Source organism: Myxine glutinosa, chromosome 5, assembly GCF_964187855.1.
Source record: "Myxine glutinosa chromosome 5, kmMyxGlut1.1, whole genome shotgun sequence".
NCBI classification, from domain to species: Eukaryota; Metazoa; Chordata; class Myxini; order Myxiniformes; family Myxinidae; genus Myxine; species Myxine glutinosa.
Window position 1 is genome coordinate 185,788,980 of NC_136265.1, and position 16,855 is coordinate 185,805,834.

The 16,855-nt window shown below is 44.1% G+C and overlaps 1 protein-coding gene across 9 annotated transcripts in view; it reads left to right on the forward strand.

Moving 5' to 3' along the window:
- LOC137413498 (neurexin-1-like) overlaps positions 1 to 16,855 on the forward strand; it is a 1,626,023-nt gene that overhangs the window by 882,378 nt on the left and 726,790 nt on the right. For all 9 annotated transcript variants that reach the window (XM_078779254.1, XM_078779246.1, XM_078779249.1 and 6 more), the window contains one exon: positions 12,133 to 12,306. In XM_078779254.1, coding sequence (XP_078635380.1) covers positions 12,133 to 12,306 — 174 coding nt within the window. The remainder of the gene's footprint in view (positions 1 to 12,132; positions 12,307 to 16,855) is intronic.

Below are 16,855 nucleotides of genomic sequence, written 5' to 3' on the forward strand. Positions count from 1 at the left end.
ACCTGCTAACTGTTGATGACCATGGCAGAGACAATGCGTCAGCGTGCCAGGCGACACTTGTTGCTAACAGGTTGTGCAGCAATTGCTGGGGTGAGACTCAATCTGTGCCTTGCTTCCTCGTCACGTCAAGTTCGGGAGTTCAATCTGCATGTGTGTGTGTATATATATATATATATATATATATATATATATATATATATATATATATATATGTATATATATAGCCTGCACGTGTATATATATATATATATATATATATATATATATATACAGTGAAACCTTGACTTACGAGTTTAATTCGTTCTGTGACCGAGCTCGTAACTCAATTTGCTCGTTTCTCAAATTAAATTTCCCCATTAAAATGAATTGAAATGCTATTAATCCGTTCCAGCCCGCCAAAAACCACACCAATTTTTTTTTAAATATACAGTATATATAAAAATATCTCGCGCTTTATATTTCACCTGTATGCAGCATACAAGTTGGCAGGATGGCCTGGACTGGAGGTACGCACACTTGACTCTAAACTGTCCAGCCTGGGTTTGAATCCCGACCCAGCTATAACCTGTCATGGGTGAATCACAGGCAGGGTGATTCATCAATGTGTGTACCGCTAAACTGGGCGCCCCGTTAGTTGTTGGATGTTGAGGATCTCACCGTGTTTTACACAAAGAGAAGGCGAGCTATCGCCGGCACTCTGAACAAGTTGTGGCCTGGCATGCTCTTCTCCTCTGCCGTTATATACGTCCTCCTCGGCATCTTTTTCCAGAAGAGCCCTGTCTCGTCACAGTTGAAGATTTGCTGGGGGATGTATCCTTCGGCTTGTATCAGTTCGGCAAAAGTTATAATAAAATCTTCAGCTGCCTTCACATCCGAGCTTGCTGCCTCACCATGCCTGACGACGGAGTGAATGCCGGTCCTCTTCTTAAAATTATCAAACCATCCCCGACTGGCTTTGAATGACTCTTCCGATGCCTTGTCCGTTGATGTTCCCGCCGTCTGCTGCACCAAATCCCCGTAAATGTCTCGGGCCTTCTCACACATGATGCTCTCGGTCACGGTATCTCCTGCGAGCTGCTTCTCCGTCAACCACACAAACAACAACTTCTCCATCTCTTCATGGATAGAGGTCCGGAGCTTTGAAATAATCGTAACGCCCTTGGCTGGCGTTATAGCCTTTATCGACTCCTTCTGCTTCAAAATCGTACATATCGTAGAAGTACTACGATCGTACTGCCTCACCAAGTCGACAACACGCACACCTCGCTCATATTTTTCGACGATTGCGTGTTTTATATCCAAGCACATCATCCTCTTCTTCTTCTCAGTACTGCCCTTGGCACTCAATTTCTTAGGACCCATGGTTAAAACTAAGAAATTTTCCAAAATAACCAAAATGCGAAAACAAAGCAGCAGCGATATACGGCAGAGATGCTTGCACGGCAAGATAACCACGTGACCGGAACCCACCTGATGGCGGGTAGCGTAAGCTCGTAACTCAGATCTCGGCTCGCATCTCAAAGCAAAAAACCGCCCGAGCGACGGCTCGTATCTCGGAAAACTCGTAGGTTGGTGCACTCGTAAGTCAAGGTTTCACTGTATATATTATGTATATATATATATATATATATATATATATATATATATATATATATATATATATATATATATTTTTTTTTTTTTTTTTTTTTTTTTTTTGTTACGTGCTCCTCCCCGACCCCCTGGTCACGGTGTACCTCCGAGCCCCGAAAGGAGTCACGGCAGAAAAATATGTTCTCCTGTGTCCAAAAATCAATGGTGAAACCACACCAATTGCAAATAATACAAACACCAATAATACACACAACTATTGTATTAAAAATCACACAAGAATAACAGTACAACAATAATAGGAATCAAGAATCAAGAATCAAGAGAAGAATGGTGAAACCACACCAATTGCAAATCAATGGTGAAACCACAATGGTGAAATCAATGGTGAAACCACAAAAATCAATGGTGAAACCACACCAATTGCAAATAATACAAACACCAATAATACACACAACTATTGTATTAAAAATCACACAAGAATAACAGTACAACAATAATTGTGCCGCCTTAACCATGTGACCCTTATCACCGCTTTGGCCGCGTGCGCCTTTGTGCCGTTTTGGGCGGCGTGACTGTGCCAACTATTGTATTAAAAATCACACAAGAATAACAGTACAACAATAATAGGAATCAAGAGTACAATCAATATATCTCCTCTCAGGGTACCATCAGCTAGCATGCATCAGGTAACTCACAGTGCTCCAAGTGAGTGGAAAATAATATTCCCCAATGTCTCCATATTCCCGTCTTCGAGCTCAGAGTTGATCCTCTCCAGTGATCAACGGAACGATGTCGAATCGAAACCAGAATCTCGTTTAGATGACAGGCACAGTCACGCCGCCCAAAACGGCACAAAGGCGCACGCGGCCAAAGCGGAGATAAGGGTCACGTGGTTAAAGCGGCACAAAGGCGCACTCACGGCGACTGGGAAATCCAAAGGCGCCCTACAAGCGACTGAGAGATCACACCCTCGGGTATGGACGAAGTAACCTTCAAAAAGCCACGTCACACACACGCCCCAGATCGACGTCTGAATGCAGTGACAATGGTCGAAAAGAAATGAAACCGCAAGCGAAGCACAAGTCCTGCGCGAGTCAAAATGGCCGACGACCCGCTCTTGAGACGTACCGGCCCGGCGCTAATTCTCCTCGGAATCCAACGCCCAAAACCTGACACGCAGGTTGATCGATCACAGCGATGACAACTCTGTCACAGGAATTTCCTATCCCGGAAACCCGAAAGTTCGCTAGTGACTCTAGCTTGCCAACGTTCATTTCAGAACTCGGAACAACTCGGCTTTCTTGTCCGACTCGACTCGCTCCGCCCTCGTTCTCTCCTCTTCTTCCTCTTCATCGCCGTCCGGTTCCTGTTTCATTTTAAAACATTCCTTTTACCTTTTGACAATAATAATTGCTATTTCCCTCAAACAACAATAATAGCAAGCATTCTGAGTATTGCGCTGCAATACATGTCCCCTACCAAAGTTCAAAGTGCCATAACTTTGTCAAAAATGATCGAATATGCAAATTTATGCACGGTTGATGCTGGTTTTCAAACTTGATCTGAGGTATGCTGAGACACGTGTGTCACGCCTCGTCTCGTTGATAAGCCCACAAGGTCGCTCCATGGAGCGGCCTGCACGTATTGCACTTTTTATTTTCTTTTTCTCTTTTTTTTTTGTATACTGAATCGAGGCTCGTGAAAGAGCTGACAACCGCGAGGGAAAGACAGCACAGGGGGACCACGAGGGAAAGACAGCACAGGGGGACCACGAGGGAAAGACAGTACAGGGGGACCGTGAGGGAAAGACAGCACAGGGGGACCGCGAGGGAAAGACAGCACAGGGGGACCGTGAGGGAAAGACAGCACAGGGGGACCGCGAGGGAAAGACAGCACAGGGGGGCCGCGAGGGAAAGACAGCACAGGGGGACCGCGAGGGAAAGACAGCACAGGGGGACCGCGAGGGAAAGACAGCACAGGGGGACCCCGAGGGAAAGACAGCACAGTGGGACCGCGAGGGAAAGACAGCACAGGGGGGCCACGAGGGAAAGACAGCACAGGGAGACCGCGAGGGAAAGACAGCACAGGGGGACCGCGAGGGAAAGACAGCACAGGGGGACCGCGAGGGAAAGACAGCACAGGGGTACCGTGAGGGAAAGACAGTACAGGGGGACCACGCGGGAAAGACAGCACAGGGGGACCGCGAGGGAAAGACAGCACAGGGGGACCACGAGGGAAAGACAGCACAGGGGGACCGCGAGGGAAAGACAGCACAGGGGGACCACGAGGGAAAGACAGCACAGGGGGACCACGAGGGAAAGACAGCACAGGGGGACCGCGAGGGAAAGACAGCACAGGGGGACCGTGAGGGAAAGACAGTACAGGGGGACCGCGAGGGAAAGACAGCACAGGGGGACCGTGAGGGAAAGACAGCACAGGGGGACCGTGAGGGAAAGACAGCACAGGGGGACCGTGAGGGAAAGACAGCACAGGGGGACCATGAGGGAAAGACAGCACAGGGGGACCATGAGGGAAAGACAGCACAGGGGGACCGTGAGGGAAAGACAGCACAGAGGGACCACGAGGGAAAGACAGCACAGGGGGACCGCGAGGGAAAGACAGCACAGGGGGACCGCGAGGGAAAGACAGCACAGGGGGACCGTGAGGGAAAGACAGTACAGGGGGACCGTGAGGGAAAGACAGCACAGGGGGACCACGAGGGAAAGACAGCAAGACACTGTGTGAATTATATAAATTATTACCAACTCACGGTCTGAGGTACTAGCGATTCAAGAGATATCCATTTCTAAAATATTTTCGTTTAATTAACGATATCTGCCAAACCACGTGCCCTATCGCAAATTCCAAAAGGACATTTTAGTAGACTGACATGCTCAACAGATCTGTGAAGTTTCCCCTCGATTGGATCAAAATGAGGGAGGGGCTCGGTTTTAAGGGTTCATGCTTAAAAACGTCATAACTCTGAAACAATCAGTAATTTATTATATTTTTCGGTTCACGATCAATGATCGATGTGTATATATATGTTGCTCGGCTTGGCTCCGCCCCTCCGGAAAGTATGCGCTGTGTCGCGCTGTTGACGTTCGCGAGACGAGGCTGAAGACGCGCAGTGCGGCTTGAGGAGAAATCGAGAATAAACAAGAGATATCCATTTTTTTTTTCCGTTTAATTAACGATATCTGCCAAACCACGTGCCCTATTGCAAATTCCAAAAGGACATTTTAGTGCTGAACAGATCTGTTAAGTTTCCCCTCGATTGGATCAAAAATGAGGGAGGAGCTCGGTTTTAAAGGTTCATGTTTAAAAACGTGATAACTCTGAAACCATGTGAGGCATGACGTCATGCTCACTGACTTTTTTGTTCGTCGTGGGTATGCGATTCTGCCTGCAAAGTTTGGCCTCGATCTGTTAAGCCGTTGCAGAGAAAAAGGGGTTTTCGTGTTTTCACGAAAAACAATAGGGTGACCGAACCACGTGACCTGTGATGTCATAATTACCATTAAAATATTCCACAGACCGAGTCCATCATATGGTGAAAATTTATCTGAATCTGTCCTATTATTGCAGAGAAAATCTTTTTTAAAGGAAATTAAAACTTAAAATGGCACTGTGTTAAGGATCATCAGAATTATCAGAATTACCAAAGTTCAAAGTGCCATAACTTTGTCAAAAATGATCGAAACTTCGTGAAGTTCGAACTTGATCTGTGACTTATCATGCGGAAACCATGTGCCAAGTTTGAAATCATTAGCATTAAGCGTTTAGAAAAAAAGTCCGGAAAACTGTTCTTTGCATGACGGACTGACGGACTGACAGACAGAGGAACGGCGTGCAAACCTAGAGTCCCCTCCGGTGCACATCGGTAGGGGACTAATAATACATGGAACCAGAACTCTCAAGTGGATGAAAGCCACCACAACGGAAGTGACGAATCCGTAACAATATATATATATATTGTTGTGGATATGAGAATGTTTTTTTAATTTTATTGTTGTGGTAAAATGTTGTTGTAAAAGGTTGTTGTAAAATATCACCCCTCCTCCATCCGTTTGTGGTTGTATAAATGTCAAAGGGCGTTCCCGTAGTTAGTCCATAAAACATACATGCAGGACACGATATATCTTTTTTGACAGTTATATCCTTATTATGTGTATTAGTGTAAGGCTGTGTCTTCCATTAATTGAAATACTCCATTGCACCAGTGAAAGAGAATAGATCCCCTTTCCTTCCCATCCCCAAAATCTCCCTTTCCTTCCCATCCCCAAAACCTCCATTTCCATATTACATCCCCTCTCGTCATTGCTGAGCCCTCGATTCTCAATCACCTCCCCTCCAATAACCGCCATTGACCATGTGCTTGAGTCGGAGAAGAAAGGCGTGTCTCCACCTCGTCAGAGGGGAGGAGGGGCGTGCCCGCCCGTCGTCATCCAGGGCGGAGCCCGAGGGTCGCGCGACCAACCAGGGCCGAGGTGAGCACCCCGATGGGCGTGTCCAAAACGCCGGCGGCGTAATCGCTGGAGGCGCTATAAAAGGCGCAAACGGAAGTGAGTAGTGAGTTGGTCTGAGTCGGTTGCCAGAGGAGGGTCAGTGGTTGCGTTGGTTGCGGTGGTAAGAAGTCGGTGGTGAGAAGTGGTGGCGTCGAGGGGTCAGTGGTTGTGTTGGTCGCGTTGAGTTGTCAATGGTGAGGAGACACCAGGGCCAAGAGGGAGAAGGTGCCAAGGGCCATTACCAGCAGTTGCGCCAGAGACGGCAGACGCGCCCTGAGCTGAGCCAGAGAGGCAGCGTTGACTCCACCAGGCAGCTTCAACCCGTTACCCCGCGGGGACCAAATAGCGGTGGCATCGGTGGCCGTCGAGGTCCAGCCGACGTCCCGTGCGGGATCAAGCCCGAACCATCTGCCCCAGCTGAACCTTCCCATTCCTCCTTCCAACATTCATTCCATTCCATCCTTCTTGTATACGTGAGTTTGTTTTGTTTGTTCTGTCCCTGGGTATTTAATTAAGTCTGTAGGTAAGCTAAAATTTGCACTGTGTCACCTGCGTCTTATGTGTTGTAAATAAAACTTGATTGCTCCTTTTTGCTTGTGTGTGTAAATAATAAACCCCATTACTCGTCTGTACGTCTTCTCGTTTTATTCCTTGTCCTCTTGCATTGCGTCGTTTTTGTCTTTTCCCTCATTGAGCAGCTGTGGTGCGATACGGCCAAAGTTCTGGGTGAATCGGGTGAGTCAGGGATCCTGTAACGGTCGCGGCAATACCAAACCGCTCGGTAACTAACATCTTAATCCGCGATCAGTAACAATATATATATATATATATATATATATATATATATATATATATATACATACAGACTTGGCATTTAATATGGAATTTTTTTTTTCTGGGGGTGAACTTACTTTTCAAGATGTCCTAGAACCAAAAGTTCATTGGAATTATGTTGAAATTATTCTAGATTTTGTTTATGTGACCTTTAAAAGAAACAAAAACCACATTTGACATTTCGAAACAAAAAATTGATCCTTGAAAGTGTTGTAAACTGATATCGAACTCAATTCATGGACAGTACTGTGTTAAACTTCTGTACGTTTTCCAGAAGTATCTCTTTATTTTGCACATTAGCCAAAAATGTTTTTAACAAAAACAAAAGTTAAATTACGACTGGGATTACGGACAGTAAAATTACAGTTCAGTACTTCGTGTAACCCCCACGAGCATTCAGGAGAGCACGTACACATTGAGGCATGCTGTTCACGAGATTTGCCAAGGTTTGGACAGGAATCGCTTGCCATGCAGTGACAATAGCCTGCTGCAATTCACGCACAGAGGTCGGCTGCTGGTCCAAGTGGTCGATTTGACGCGTTAATTCTGCCCACAAGTTCTCTATCGGATTCATATCCGGGGACATGGCAGGCCACTCCATATGCTCTACACCACGGTCAGCAAGAAAGTGTTGGATCATGCGAGCACGATGAGGCCGTGCATTGTCATCTTGGAAGACAAAGTTTCCTCGAAAGGTTGCACGAGCAAATGGAAGCAATGTTTTTTCCAGAATGGCCCTGTACTTGAACTGGTTCAGGTTTCCATTCAGAACAACCAGGTCAGTTTTCCCCCCTGCATGAAAAGCAGCCCAAACAGTCACCCCACCACCTCCAGCTTGGACTCTTGGCACTATACAATCTTTGTTGTCGGCTTCATGCACTTGTCTGCGCACTCGGACGCGGCCATCTTGACGATAGACCAGAAATCTAGACTCGTCACTGAAGATCACGTGATTCCAGTGTCCTGGCTGCCATTGACGGTGCTCTCTGGCTCACTGCAATCGGCGCTGGCAGTGTTGTCTGGTCAGGCGTGGCTTTCTCAGGGGACGCCTGGCACGATAGCCTGCTTGAACCAGTCGTTGGTTGAATAGCCTTCTGGATACAGGCACATTTGTCAGTTGCTGCCACTCAGCCCCAAGCCGATTAGCTGACTTGGTACGGCCATTGCGGACTAACTGGTGCAGCTGGCGATCATCCCTCCTTGTGGTTCTGCAGGGACATCCTGGCCTCGGTATTGGAGTTGGGACACCCCTCTGAGCATTTCGTTTCAGGATCTTTGACACCTGACCTTGACTGATGCCATACTGCCAAGCAATAGCACGCTGTTTCATGCCGTAATTTCGTAAAGCCACCACTCCATGACAAACAGCATTGTCGAGTTGACGGACCATCTCCAGAGGAAGCGGCAATAACTTTTGGAGACGTGCAGCAGTTGTTTTCCACTAATACAGAACGCAACAACCCTTGTATACCCGACTGTGAAGCCAATCATCAAATGCACCTGTCCGTACATTTTGCCACGCCACCTGTGATATAAACCTGTTGTTGACTTCTTGCTGCGACAGACAATCAGTGACATGGTTCTTTTAACAAATAAATCACCAAAGTGTAAAAGAAACTCACCAGATTTATATACTGAGTTAAGAAAGTAAACCCAAGTCAAGAAAAAAAAAAAAATTCCATATTAAATGCCAAGTCTGTATATATATATATATATAAATATAAATATATATATATATAATTATTATTATTATTAGTCCCCTACCGGTGTACAACGGAGGGGACTATAGGTTTGCACGCCGTCCCTCCGTCTGTCAGTCCGTCAGTCCGTCATGCAAAGAACAGTTTTCCGGACTTTTTTTTCTAAACGCTTAATGCTAATGTTTTCAAACTTGGCACATGGTTTCCTCATTATAAGCTACAGGTCAAGTTCGAACTTCACGACGTTTCGATCATTTTTAACAAAGTTATGGCACTTTGAACTTTGGGAATTCTGATAATTCTGATGATCCTTAACTCAGTGCCATTTTAAGTTTTAATTTCCTTTAAAAATGATTTTCTCTGCAATAATTGGACCGATTGAGATCAAATTTTCACCATATGAGGGACTAGGTCTGTAGAATATTTTAATGGTAATTATGACGTCACAGGTCACGTGGTTCGGCCGCCATATTGTTTTTCGTGAAAACACGAAAACCCCTTTCTCTCTGCAACGGCTGAACAGATCGAGGCCAAGCTTTGCAGGCAGAATCGCATACCCATGACGAACAAAAACGTCAATGAGCATGACGTCATGCGTCACATGGTTTCAGAGTTATGGCGTTTTTAAGCATGAACCTTTAAAACCGAGCTCCTCCCTCATTTTTGATCCAATCAAGGGGAACCTTCACAGATCTGTTGAGCATGTCAGTCTACTAAAATGTCCTTTTGGAATTTGCGATAGGGCACGTGGTTTGGCAGATATCGTTAATTAAACGAAAATATATTTTTTTAATGGATATCTCTTGTTTATTCTAGAGTTCTCCTCAAGCCGCACCGCGCGCCCTCAGCCTCGTCTCGCGAACGTCAACAGCGCGACACAGCACGCGCTTTCCGGAGGGGCGGAGCCAAGCCGAGCAACATATATATACACATCGATCATTGATCGTGAACCGGAAAATATAATAAATTACTGATATTTAGCGACTCGAAAGGTTCTTTATCAACAACTTATTTTCTCGTGCTTCTGCTGACCTGTCTGCAAGGTGTATAAATCGAAGTCCCGAGTGCGAATCACAGGTGAGCCCGTCCTGAGGTAATCAGCGATTGGGAACGATTCAGAACCTGTGGGTAAATAACCCTTGGTAATTTCCCCAACAGTTTTCCGGACGACAGACTGCCGGTAGGGGACATGTATTGCAGCGCAATACTCAGAATGCTTGTTATTTCTGCTTTCTTCAGTCAGAAAATAAGTTTTTTGAGATGTTTTTCCAAATTTCTTGCCAACTCAGCTTTTTTTTTTAACCTAAAATTAGTTTTTCAATTTATTTTCTAAGAACCTGAATGTGTCATACATTTAACCAGTAAATTACATTTTTCACAAATAGCCGCGAGTTGAGCGATGACCGCTTCATACATATATCATTGTTTGCACTAATATTCGTATTTACTTATTTTTGTTGACAGGCGAGAATAATTTTTTCTTTTAATTTTTTTCACATGTTTTAGGCCGCATGTACCAGTTAATGTAATATTCGCTTTCGACAAGTTTTGCCTTTAGTTTCTCACTTGGTTGCCTCGACCTGCATACCCGTGAAGGTGTGTCGACTTGAGATGCAGCCAAGAAGACATCCGGAGTGGGCTTATTCTGTCAAGCAGAATTCAACGTTTAATTGTCATTGCGTTTGGGCAAAGTATTTTCAAATCAATTTCTCATCCGTCCACCTTAAACTGTCCATTTTAGTGAACGCTTTCGGCACTGTTCCGCCTGGCAATGGGAGATAAGAAAGTCTTGCAGTATGACCATTCCCATGCAAACTGAATAATGTACGCTATTTAGTGGACATAGCAAAATCCCGGCTAATGTTAAGCAGTGAATTACCAGGTGAATTGCCGGTGCTTCATTAAGTATTTATCGGATCGGATTCGCATTGTTAATCTGGCTGTACCATCAGTGGGGCATTTGGCACCATTTTTTGTGCTACTGTTGCTAATTTGTGCGCACTTGCACAACTGTTTGCCCCCTGTTTTGCATGTGAATTAACCATTTAATCAAATCCTGTTCATGATAAACCCAACGGAAGCCGACGCATCGAGCGGGCACCGTGCAGTACACACAGTTAAATCGCCAAGGACTTATGCTGGAGCTTAGTGTCCAAACATGCGGTACTTTTGGCTCCATCAAAGATTATTTTTATCCTTCAAAAGTCTTACACAATCTATCACCATGTTAACCATGGTAACGATTTTCATCGCTATACTGTATTTGAAAAATCCTTGCGATAATGAAAATGTGCTGTGATTTGCTGCTGCCTTACAGACTCTGAATAATCACCTGCTCAGTGACTAATATCGAGTGATGTATGATTTTGATGAAATAGGTTTTATGAACATATAGGAAGAAATTCGTTTGTAAATGGATTAGCTGTTTGCTCAACCCAAGATTTTAAAAAAGAAAAGAAAAAGCAATGATTTAGCCAGCATGTTGGGATTCACGACGCATTTGTCTGAAGTTGGAAATATCTACAGATAACTAAGTAAATATTTTGAGATTGCTAATTTTCTTAAGAAGCTGCAGGCTCCTTCACCGACCAGAATTCAGGTTAAAGCGTACTCAGGAAGTAAAGCCTGCTTAGCACAATGTTTGCTTTGACAGACTGCAACCCCCATGCGCAATCAGTAAAAACAGCGCATTGCTAGAAATGCAAATGAATAAACTGAATACTCAGCAGCAAGCAAGCTACGCACCAACCCAGTTGTCGGCTACTGCTGCTCCAGGCTCTGCTATACTTATCGAGATACTTACATTTTTATGGAATAATAAAATGCATTATAAAACACGATGCAGCTTGTTGCGAACGTAGAGATTCAGAATCTACATACAGTTCTAACATTTACTGCATAATACAACTTGTTCCTTGATCAACATTTCGCAATTTTTGAATCGTTGTTCAGGGAGTTGCTGTTTTTTTTGTTTTTTTTTGGGGGGGGGGGGGGGGGTTGTATACAAGATCGAAGCTCATGTAAGAGCCAACAAGAACCACCTTTAGAGGCCATTTTTCCCCGCAGAGCAGGGGTTGGCCTTTTTCGGGCACCGTGGTCCCCTTTTTGAAGCAATGTTTTATGGCCGGATGCTACCAATGATCTGGTACTCAATTTGCCGACCTCAGAAGGATGACAGGCTGAGTCAACCCCCTTGGTGTTAATTCAGGTCAGGGATCGACCAGGATTCGAACCCAGGATTCTAGGATCCCAAGCCGGCACCCTAACCGCTAAGCCAACACCAGGCTGTGCAAGAGCTAACATTAATCACAAAAAAAAACATATACGTACACATAAAACATATAATAAAGGGAGGGGAGACAAGATGGGGAGAGAGAGAGGGAAGCACAAAAGTACAACAGTAGGACACGTTGTTGAACACGAGTTATCATTTGTTACTGGAACTCCTTGCATTCGGCGAGTAATGTGTTGTGCAACCTTGGGTGTGATGCCTGCAGGTGAGCTCTACATTGGTGGCCTTGAACTCTCCATGTTTTCTCGGTTGCCAAAACTAGTGATCTCACGAGAGGGCTTCTCTGGATGTCTGGCATCGTTGGATCTTAATGGGCACCTGCCTGATCTTCTCAAGGAAGCACGACGGAGGTCTACCCACATCGATCGAGGCTGTGAAGGTACTGACAATAACAAATCTTTGCCATGCATTGCTGTGTATTATTTAGGCCTCCCCCACTCTCTTTTGTCATTTTTATTGATCTCTTGTTCACTTTCATATGACTTCGTTTGCTTCATAATCAACATAGCCATATTCATTACAGAGGGTGGGATGTTTAGATAATCGCAGTTTGGTGGCACGAAGCAACTCTAATGAGGATAGACAGGCAATTTAATTGAGTGTCATTGCCCCTCCTGCCTTCCATGGAAATCCTCTTCAGCTCCTCCTTTTCACATTCTTCCTGCATCAACGCCCCACTCCCTCCAATCCCCCCACACTCCCCATCCAATCCTTCAGCACAAATCAAGACTCAATGTTTGGTAATGTAAAATGTAAACATTTTATACAAATAATTTGCTGGTTCCAGGTAAATCTGCAAAGCATGATGCTCATTTTCACTACATGTCAGCATCAAAAGAGGCCAACGAGGCCTTCTGGGATGTTGTGTCCATACTTTACATACCGTACATCCAAGCTACCCCTCTAACCTACCCAGAGAGGTAGAGTGAACTTCTCAGGCAGGTTTGAGGAAAATAAATGGCATCGTCACGTTCCAAAATGTTGTCACGCTTTGTGAAGTGGTCGTGAAGCCATGAAATGGTGACAGTATCTCTTCTGGATCCTGTGGCATGCAAAGCTCCTAACCTTATCTCCTGCAATGCAGAGGCCAACACACAATATCGGTTGCTCTCACATCACATGGTTATAGGTTGGTTTGGATGCGAACGCAGTCCTACAAATGGGCCTATGGCAGCCATGGATGGCAAATGTATGCCGTCATATTCTGGAGTAGTCAAATTTACAGCTGACTTTAAGCATGTTCCCAAGTCCCCTGAGGTCTTGTTGGATGGCAGATCTACGTGACCCCAAATCATGGAGCTTTGCTATGCTAAATATGATCAGCAAATATTTCCAGAAATTAGAATTTCTAAAAGTAAGTTTGCAATACAATCTATAGACACGTTGGAATCTCCATAGTCTCAGCAAGATACATAACCCAAAACCTCAGCACTCGTGATCAACAGCAACATCTAGCATCATCTTAAGAGCTTCTCAAACTGTTCAACATAGACCCAGACAAGTTTATCATTCATCTGGTAACTGGTGATGAAATGTGACTTCACCTCTGGGATCCCAAATCTAAATTGGAACCCATGGAATGGAAAGACAAAGGATCCCTCATATGCGGCAAGATCATGGCTGTTTTAGTGATTGTATACATCACAAAATTATAACAGAAGAATAAATACACTAACCTTTAATCCAGCCTTGATAGCATACAATGCTGTCAGAAAGTATTCACAACCCTTGACTTTTTTCACATTTGTTATGTTACAGCCTGAAATTGAAATGGATTGAATAATAATAAAAAATTGTCGCCGATCTACACAAAACACCCCATAATATAATGTCAAAGTGGAAATTTTTGTTTCCAGAAATTTTTGCAAACTAATTGAAAAATGAAAAGCTGAAATGTCTTGAATCAATAAGTGTTCAACCCCTTTGCTTTGACACTCCACATTGAGCTCAGGTACATCCAATTTCCTTTGATAATCCTTCAGATGTCCCTACAACTTGATTGGAGTCCACCTCTGGCCAATTCAATTGATTGGACATGATTTAGAAAGAAACACACCTTTTGAAATAAAGACCCACAGTCGACAATGCATGTTCAACGCAAAAATTCTACCATGAAGTCCAAGGAACTGTCTGTAGAACTCCGACATAGAATTGTGAGGAGGCATAGATCTGGAGAAAAGTAGCAAATAATTTCTGGTGTTGAAAGTTCCCAAGAGCACAGAAAGCTCCATCATTAGGACCTTCACCATCATTAGTGGAGTAAAAAAGCTCCATCATTAGTGAAGGTTGCTCACCTTCACTCTTTTATTCCCCTTTTCTCCCGCCTCTGGAACAAACTCCCCCACTCCCTTCAATCCCACTCCTCCCTCCAGGTCTTTAAAACAGCTGTTCACCACCATCTCTTATCTTCCCCCATCGAAAACCTTGATCTTTTCTACCCCCGGTAATTCACCCCAGAGTCCTTGCAGTGTTCATATGTTTTATTCCTCTCCCACCTCCCCCCAAGTCCTCCCGATGTCCCTGCTCTCAAATGTTGTGTTTGTGTCCTTCCCCCTCTCTCCCCATCTTGTCTGCCGCTCCCCTTGTTTTTTGTGTTTTGTGTGTCGGTTTGTCTTTATGTGGGATTAATGTTAGCTCTTTCACGAGCCTCGATCTTGTATACAAAAAAAATAAAATAAATAAAATGGAAAGAATATGGAACTACCAGATGTTTCCTAGACCTGGCTGTCTGTCAAAACTGAGCAACCAGGCAAGAAGAATTTGACCACCCAATGACCACTCTGATATAATTACGGAGTTCCTTGGCTGAGATGGGAGAACCTGCCGGAAGGACAACAGTCTCTGCAGCACTTCACAAATGTAGCTTTTATGGTAGACTGGATAGACGGAAGCAACCCCTGAGAAAAAAAACATCACAGCACGCCTGAAGTTTGCAAAAAGGCACGTGGAAGACGGAGAGCACGAGCCAAAACATTATGTGGTGTTGAGAGGAAAATTGAACTCTTTGGCCTGAATGCAAAGCGATATGTCTGGTAGAAACTGAGCACAGCTCATCACCCATCTAACACCATCCTTCCGTGAAGCATGGTGGTGGCATCATCATGCTATGGGGATGGTTTTCAGCGGCAGGGACTGGGAGACTTGTAAGGACAGAGGAAACGATGAAGGGTGCCAAATACAAGCAAATCCTTGTGGAGAACCTGCTTCAGAGTGTAAAAGACCTTAGAATGCGGTGAATATTTATGTTCCAACAGGTCAATTACCCCAAGTATATAGGCAAAGCAACATTGGAATGGCTTCATTCAGAACATGAAAGACCTTGAATTGCCCAGCCAAAGCCCAGACTTGAATCCCATTGAGAATCAGTGGAAAGACTTGACGATTGCTGTTCAACAACACTCTCCGTTCAACTTGACAGAGCTTGAGCAAATGTGCAAGGAAGAATGGAAGAAACTCCCCAAATCCAGATGTGCAAAGCTGATACAGACATACCCAAGAAAACTCGAAGCAGTAATCACTGCCAACAGTACTTCTACAAAGTATTGACTCAGGGGGATGAAAACTTATGTTAAGTAGATATTTCTGTATTTCACTTTCAATAAATTTGTAAAAAAAATCGAAACAAAATTCTACTTTGACATTATGGGGTACCATGTGTAGATCAGTGACAAAATTCTCAGTTTAGTGCATTTTATATTCAGGCTGTAACAAAACAAAATGTGCAAAAGTCAAGCGGTGTGAATACTTTCTGAAGGCGCTGTAACTGTATTTTTTATACAAGGTCTACGACTCGTAATAGAGCTGACACACACACACAGTTAAGAGCCAAACACTTAACACAGCCACTGAGCTTGTGGGAAGTGCCGTCACTGCCATAACTTCCGGGGACATTCTGGGTTCCAGTGATGTCATAATAATGACCCCGCTTTTCGCACTACACTCAGCGGGGAATTTTATCCTGCCCATGGATGCCAACCGAGGGGGATTGTCCATGGTCTATTCTTTTAAATGCTGAACGTCAAGCAAGGAAGCACCATTTATTATTTAAAAAAATATTTAGTAGGCTCTGACTCGGCCCGTGTTTGAATCTCCCAAATTTGGAGTGGGCACTCTGACCATTACACCACCGATATTTAGCATCACAGGTGAATGATGTGATTGACTTTATTTGGAGTTTCTAATGTGTTCTAATCTACTATTTTCAATAATATTTTCTTTGACTGCAATGAGGGGAAGGTACATTGAACGTTTTACTTGGCTTCATTCAAATTTTAAACTAGCACAGAATCGACAGGATTTTTGCAAGATAGTGTTATTTTAGAACTGGTATTCTCCATGAAATAGGTTGTACTTTCTCTTCTTGTGCTCCGGTGAAGAAATCGAACTTCTGTGTTGTGAGTTTGTCAGTCAATTTAAATTGTGAAAAAATGATGTGAAAAAGAGAGTTGTGTGAAATAAACCGAACTTGTCTATTCATCACTCTCAAAGCTATTTTGTTGTGGTATGGTGCAATCGATCTATTGTAGTTTTGTAGTGGTCAGATGCAGTCACAAATATCAGCTGATCACCCATTCTACCCGTAATACTTTACCTGCCATTGCTTACATTTCATAAGACATGGCACTTTGGACAAAGCCCAGACAGCGCAGATTTGTAGATCCATTATTCCATTACGAGCTATTGATTTTTTTTTTCCTTTGCTACGGTTCTGTGTTCAAATTAACTGGTAATTTAATTTATACAGTTCCTAAACTGCCACACCAAAATAATTTGTAAGATAATTTAATGTTGTGAGGAATTTCCTTGGTGTTTGTGCTTTCGGCTCTCAGGTGCGATCGATAAGCCGTGTGTTCTCTCAATGTCCCATGTACTTTTGTTGCATTAACCAAATCTCATCATCACATTCACTCACAAATCTTCCCTATTCC